Source organism: Manacus candei, unplaced genomic scaffold (genome assembly GCF_025592945.1).
Source record: "Manacus candei isolate 608988 ecotype Guabito, Panama unplaced genomic scaffold, ASM2559294v1 h1tg000036l, whole genome shotgun sequence".
In the NCBI taxonomy this organism is placed as follows: domain Eukaryota; kingdom Metazoa; phylum Chordata; class Aves; order Passeriformes; family Pipridae; genus Manacus; species Manacus candei.
Window position 1 is genome coordinate 3,343,091 of NW_026138084.1, and position 6,000 is coordinate 3,349,090.

The 6,000-nt window shown below is 59.3% G+C and overlaps 1 protein-coding gene across 10 annotated transcripts in view; it reads left to right on the forward strand.

Annotated features, from left to right (window-relative positions):
• Positions 1 to 5,370, forward strand: part of LOC127473544 (uncharacterized) — a 460,553-nt gene extending 455,183 nt beyond the window's left edge. For 9 of the 10 annotated variants that reach the window (XM_051793301.1, XM_051793306.1, XM_051793299.1 and 6 more), the window contains 2 exons: positions 4,435 to 4,600; positions 5,124 to 5,370. In XM_051793301.1, the coding sequence (XP_051649261.1) occupies positions 4,435 to 4,600; positions 5,124 to 5,310 (353 nt within the window). In that variant the 3' untranslated portion in view covers positions 5,311 to 5,370. The remainder of the gene's footprint in view (positions 1 to 4,434; positions 4,601 to 5,123) is intronic. The other variant, XM_051793305.1, reaches the window with a different exon arrangement.
• The last annotated feature ends 630 nt before the right edge of the window (positions 5,371 to 6,000 follow it).

The following is a 6,000-nucleotide window of genomic DNA, read 5'->3' on the forward strand; positions in this document are numbered from 1 at the left end:
CCAGCAGGGGAAGGGTCCCCGGCCTTGCCGAAAGGGGGGTCCCGAGTCTTTGCTGCTGGTTGGTCCCCTTGTCTCTGGGCAAACTGCCCCTCTCTGTGTCTGACAACTGCACCACCAGGCCCTTGGCACTGCACCGCCGACTTTGCAAGAACGCCTCTTCATCCCTAATAGAGCCCAGCACACACCTACAGCCCCGGCGCTTCGCCAGGGCACAGGAGGCACTGCGGGGGGACAGCTGAGCCTGTGGCTTCTCACACCAGCGGGAGCCTGGCACTGTTAGTTCCGAGGCCACGCCTTAGATGGCAGTGACCATGGCCCACAAGCTGGGAAGGTCTTGAGGGGCAGAGACTTTCAACGCTTCTCCCCGGGAAGAGTGGCTGATCCTGGGGTTTTTTTCATGTTTTCCCTCAAAACCAATATCTTGACAGGGAGTAACACACCTTAGCTCCACCCTCCTGTGGCCTGTGATGTGCAGGGCTGGTTGTGCAGGCATTTTACAGTAACTGCCCTCAGTTTATTCACCTGCAGAGCCAATGTCATCACATACCAAAAAGGGGCTTCTTATTCACTGTTGTCATAGCTGAGATACTCGGACAGATTTTACAATTCCAAGTACCTGGATCCAAAGCTGTCTCAAGTCAGCAAGGGATAAAGTGACAGTGGACACTGCTCAGTTCTTAGGGCAGAGGGAGTGGGAACAGAAAGTGCTCTCCCAAATAAAGAGTTCCATGTTCACTGCTGGTGTTTAATACATCCCTTTGCCTGCAGCAGAGCTTGTTCTCTCTTTCCAAGGATGGCATTTCTCCGTTCCAGTCACTGGAAGCCCATGGCTGCCGGAATGCAAATGCTATTGCGACCGCCAAGGGAACTGGGAGCCTCAGTTGCAATAGAGGGACACCCAGCCTTTTTCCTTTAATGTCGTGGCAGTCCAGTCTGCAATGGATGAATTCCTTGCTGCTGTTGGCTAACCCTTGTGCTGGTACCAAGGTGCCATCCCATGGATGGAGCAGGCAGGGAGGGATCGCAGGCCCACGGTGCTGGCGTTGCTGCAGCTGCCCTGATTGCCTGCCTTGGCTTATTTTTAGGAATTACGGCATCAAGTCCTTCCCTGTTTCAATATGGGCCACCCCCCAGCCCTGAGTGCACAGCACCCACTCGGTGTCGGCGTGGCGGGGGAAGAGCTGGCAGGTGCTGCCGGCAAGAGCGGGAATCACCGACAGGAGGTGAATGTTGGAGCTGGCATTGATATTGCAGTAGAGCCATGAAACGTCTCACTTGTGCAATGTCATACAAATCAGTTCTCAGGCCAACAAGTAGACTGGACAGAGCTGTGTGGCGGGATGTGCTCCCCTGGCTGGGAGGGCAGCTCCTGAGATCCATCCCCACAAGATCTCACCCAGGCAGTGAGGTCACAGAAGGGCTGTGAGGTCACAGAGCCCGGTGGTCCCACAGCACCATAATGACCAACCACTCGGTCCCTGACCAAAGCTGCTGTGGCATCGGCGGCACATCTGGTGACATTTGAACAGAGATTACAGGACAGGGGTGTCAGGACAGCGGCAGCAGCAGTAGCTGCCGGACGGTGTGAGGGCGAGGGGCCATGGCCCTTGCTCTCCGCCTCTTCCTCCCCCTCCTCCTGGCAGTGGCCCTGCACGCCAGGGCTGCCCAGGCTGCTCCGGTGCCAGCGCGGGGAGCAGGTGAGCCGGCGGCCTTTCCCGGCCAGCGGGCTCTTCTCCCCGGGAAGCGTCGGGGATGGTTTTCCCCAGGGCTTTAGCCAGGGTTTCCTGGGTGCGGAGAGAGCCCCGAAGGGCCCTTGGCTGCTCCAGCCGCTCCCCCAGGGATGTTGCACAGGGCCTGGAACGAGTGTGCAGAGCGGCCAGGAGCCAGCCCAGAGCTGCCCAGGCCCCTCTGCAGCTCTGGCCATGTCCATTGACATCTGGCCCCCACGGGGCTCCCCGAGCCCCTGCAGTGCCACAGTTCTCTGAGGCAGGAGGGGATCCCAGCATGCCATGGAAACGGTTCCCATCTCTCTTTGCTTCTAGATGGGGATCGTGACTTTGATTATCTAGAAATTCTTGTGGATGATGCTTTGAATTTCCTGGAGCAACCTGGAGGCAAGTTCTCAGTGTCCCTTTCCTGACAGAATAATCACTGTCAATGTGGCAAGAGCTCATTCATGTGCCATTTCCCTTAAGACCCTCTCAAGGTTGCTGGATTGTGGCAATCATGGCCGACTCCTTGCTCAGGCCCAAGAGGGATCCCACAGGAGCCCTGTCATGGGGAGGAGAAAGGAGCATTTAACTTTTAATCTTCTTTCCATGCACATGCTAGTTTCTCCCGCCGTGGCCGCTGTGCAGACACGGAGAAGGGCAGAGAGGGAAGGGGCCGGGCCCAGGGCTGTGCCCGGGGGGCTGTGCCTGGCGTGGCTCCTTTGCCGGCCCCTCGGAGCCGGAGGTGCTCCCGCTGCAGCTGCCAAGCCATGGGCCTCGCTGGGGCTGAGTTTGGAGCTGGGGCAGCTCCAGGGAGTCCCTGGTGCCCTGACAGCTCTGTGTGGGGCTCCTTTGGTCCCAGCGAGGGGCCACTGCTGGCCCGTGGGAGCTCTGCCCCTGTTCCTGAGGGGAGGGCAGAGATGAGGGCCCTGCAGGGATCCCGTTGCCCAGTTGCACTCCCTGCCCCTCCGGCCTGAGGGAGAGTCTGGAACTGGGTCACGGGAGCTCTTCTCTCCTGCCCTTCTTTGCAGCCAAGCCTGGGGGTGACGGTGAGCAGGAAGCTGGAGTGGGGCCCAGGGCTGAGCCTCCGGAAGGTCGTGTGGGTACGTCGTGGCTTTTCCCCCTGGGAGAGCTGCCAGCTCAGAGCCCAAAGCTGGGCCAGCCGGGCGCCTCTGCAGGGGTCAGGACAGAGACCTGCCCGTGTGTGCCCTGTCCCTGCAGGATCCCCTCATCCCCCCTGTACCTCAGGGCTGCCATTGCAGAGCCCCAGGGATGACACAAGTGTCCCTGCCTGTTGAGTTACAGGGGTGTCCGCAGGGAGGACTTTTCCTGGTACTGAGCTGGATGCTGCATGTCCCTGCTGACCTCACAGGCTGACCACTGGTTTTCTGTAATCCATTCATGCCAAACTACTACCTATTCAGGTCCTCCAAGAGGCAAGAACCAAGCTGAAGACAAAGAGTCTCAGGAGTCACTCGAAGTCCTAAGACAAATCCTGAAGGAAATGCTGCAGAAACAGAGAGGTGGGTCTGTTTCCTCAGCCTGAACCGTGAGACCCATAAGCCTGGGGCTTTAGATCCATGTGTGGACAGGCAGTGGCTGCACAGCGGGAAGGGATCCATCGCAGCCTCGCTGCCCCGCTGCTGCTTTCCTGCCTTGTGGGGCGGTTTCCCCGCCTGGCCTGGCTGCAGCTTCTCCCTGGCCTCTGCAGAAAGGCCTTGAGCATGCCCTGACCCTGTGCCCCAAATGCACCACGGGCCCTGCAGACCAGGAGATCCCCTGCAATTGCCTGGTCTGGTCTCCCGGCAGCTCCGGTGTGGCGGCTGTTTGGAGGAGGGAGTGCCCTGACCCAGCCCCAAAAGCCTGGCTGTTTCCCTGGACCTTTCCCATGTCTTTCATAAGCATTGCCTCCTGAAGATGCCACTTCCCTTATGGAGAACAGCTCCCTCTGATCCAGTTGTCTCTCTTGCTTTCCCCAGAGATGGACCAAGGGGCTGTTCAGAAGTCAGTGTTCCCTGAAGGAAGCAGTGGCTCCGTGCCAGGCTCTGCTGAGGGCAGGGAGGCAATGCCAGGCACGGGCACACGGGGTAATTGCTGTGGCGTGGTCAGCCGGTGTCGGCCATCGGGGTGGCTGTGTGGCAGCAGCTCTTCCCCCAGTGCCCGCTCGGGCCCGTCACGGCAGCAGCCAAAGCTGAAAGCACGACAGGTTGGAGGCATCTGGAGCATGTTCTGCAGCCCCTGGGAAACAGGACTCTGGTCCCAAGGTCCCTCCCGCTGCAGCTGCTCCCAGAGCTGGCCCTGAGTCTCGAGAGGCCCAAGGCACCAGAGCAGCCCAGAGCGGGATCCCTCCCGCGAGCCGAGAGCCGGAGCGCTCCCTGGCTCCCACCCTGGGCAGGGGCTCACGTGTCTCCTGACAGGGCCTGACTCCGTCCCCTTGGGCTGTGGGAGCTGTCCCGGGGCAGGGAAGGATGAGGCTGGCACTGCCTGCTGCAGGGATGGGTTGTGTGCGTGTCCCTCAAAGGAGCGACTGCTCAAGCAGCTCCGCTCCCCCCGGGCTCTCCTCCCGGCCTTCTGGGTTTGCTTTGGTGGGACAGCCTGTCCCCAGGGCTGGGAGCCTCCAGGCACCCGCACTGAGGGAAACAGAGAACGTCCTGGTTGTGTCCAACGCGCTGTCGGCTTAGCAGGGGTGCCCAGGACGGGCTAACGCTCCAAATTGCTCCCGCAGATGCAGCCGGTGCCACAACACGTGCTCTCAAGATCCAGGAGAGCATTGGTAGAGGTTTCTGTTCAGGAGCGCGATGTTTAGCTGTGATAATGGCAAGTGTGTTGGGCTGGCAGCTTGTCATCATGTTGTGCTGTGCTGGAATCTGGTACTGGTGGGAAAGAAAACGGTGAGTTGTTTGTTGATCTCCCCCTCAAACAGCTTCTTTTGAAGGCAGCTCCTAGCCATGGAACATTCCCAGCCTGGCTGCTGTGGAGCGGCCAGTTAGTCCTTGGTCAAAGAACTCTGCTGAGGCTTCTGCTGCTGTCCAGTGCTGTCCTGGCCTCTCAGCTGCTGGGCCCCTCCTGGGGAGCCCGCTGGGACTGGAGCCAGTGCTGGCTCCAACTGAGCCTGCCTGGCCAAGAGCAGCCCCAGCAGGACGGGCAGAGGCAAAGCAAGGTGGGGAGGAGAAGGAGCGGGGACGAGATTGCCCTTGGAAGGCAGACGTGCCCTGGCGCCCGCTCCTGCCCAGGGACCCTGCCCAGAGCCATCCCCCTGCTCGCTGGGGCCTTGAGGGGCAGGTGTCCAGCGGGGCCAAGGTGTGCCAGCAGCTCCCCCGTGCTGCTGAGCCTTGCCAGCTCTGGGCCCTGCTGGGCAGCAGAGTCCCTGTGTGCCCCCTGCAGCTGGGCCTCAGCCACCTCCTCTCTCCACAGGCTCCTCTCTGCTCCTGCTCCAGCCCAGCCAGTCACCTCGGTTAGGAGGAAGCAGATCTCCCATCTCAGCTCTCCCAGCCTATACCCGGCTATGCTGCCGCAGCTGCAGAACCTCCAGGTCCAGGAGCCACCCAAACGAGCCCCTCTGCCCCTGAGCCCCCTGGCCCTGCACTCCAACCAGATCTGAAGGTGGGCCCCCCACCAGGATAGGGGTTGGCCCACCTCTTATGTACAAATAAAGAGAGTTTGAGCCCTCAGCTGAGTGTCCGGGTGGTCCCACCAGCAAAGGCCCAAGGCCCCAGGCCTGGCTGAGCTCCGTGCCCGGGCGCAGTCATGGATGCCCACGGTGTGGGCAGGCAGGAGCCAGGCTCGGGCTCATGTGACCAGCAGCAACCAGCTACAATCTTTGTTCTTCATAGATGTGGCAACATTAAAAAGCATTTTTCTTAGAAAAAAAAACCCCAAATGAATTACTGTCCCTCTTTTCCCCAACAGTTCTTTGTTTCTCAGACTCTTTTTACAATTCTGGAAAACCAAGAACATTCTGACATTTCGGCAATAATTCATGAAATTGCATTTAATTGTTAATCTTTACTCTAGAAAGCACTAGTGAGGACCAGGTTGGTGGTGAGCCTCTTTTTCTGTAGGAGTTTTGTACCTCATCACAACCAAACAACCTAAAATCTTTCCCCAGATATTTTTCAGGATTTCTGACAAGCTCAACTCTCAGCCTCCAAAGGCAAGCTTTGAGCACACTGGGCTCTGGGAAGCTCTTGAAGTCACAATCTTTGTTCGGTGCTGGAAGAACGCCCTCTCTTCTAGAGCAGGGGATTGCTCTCAGCTCCCTGCCACCCCCTTCCCTCCCAGCCTGTCCCGA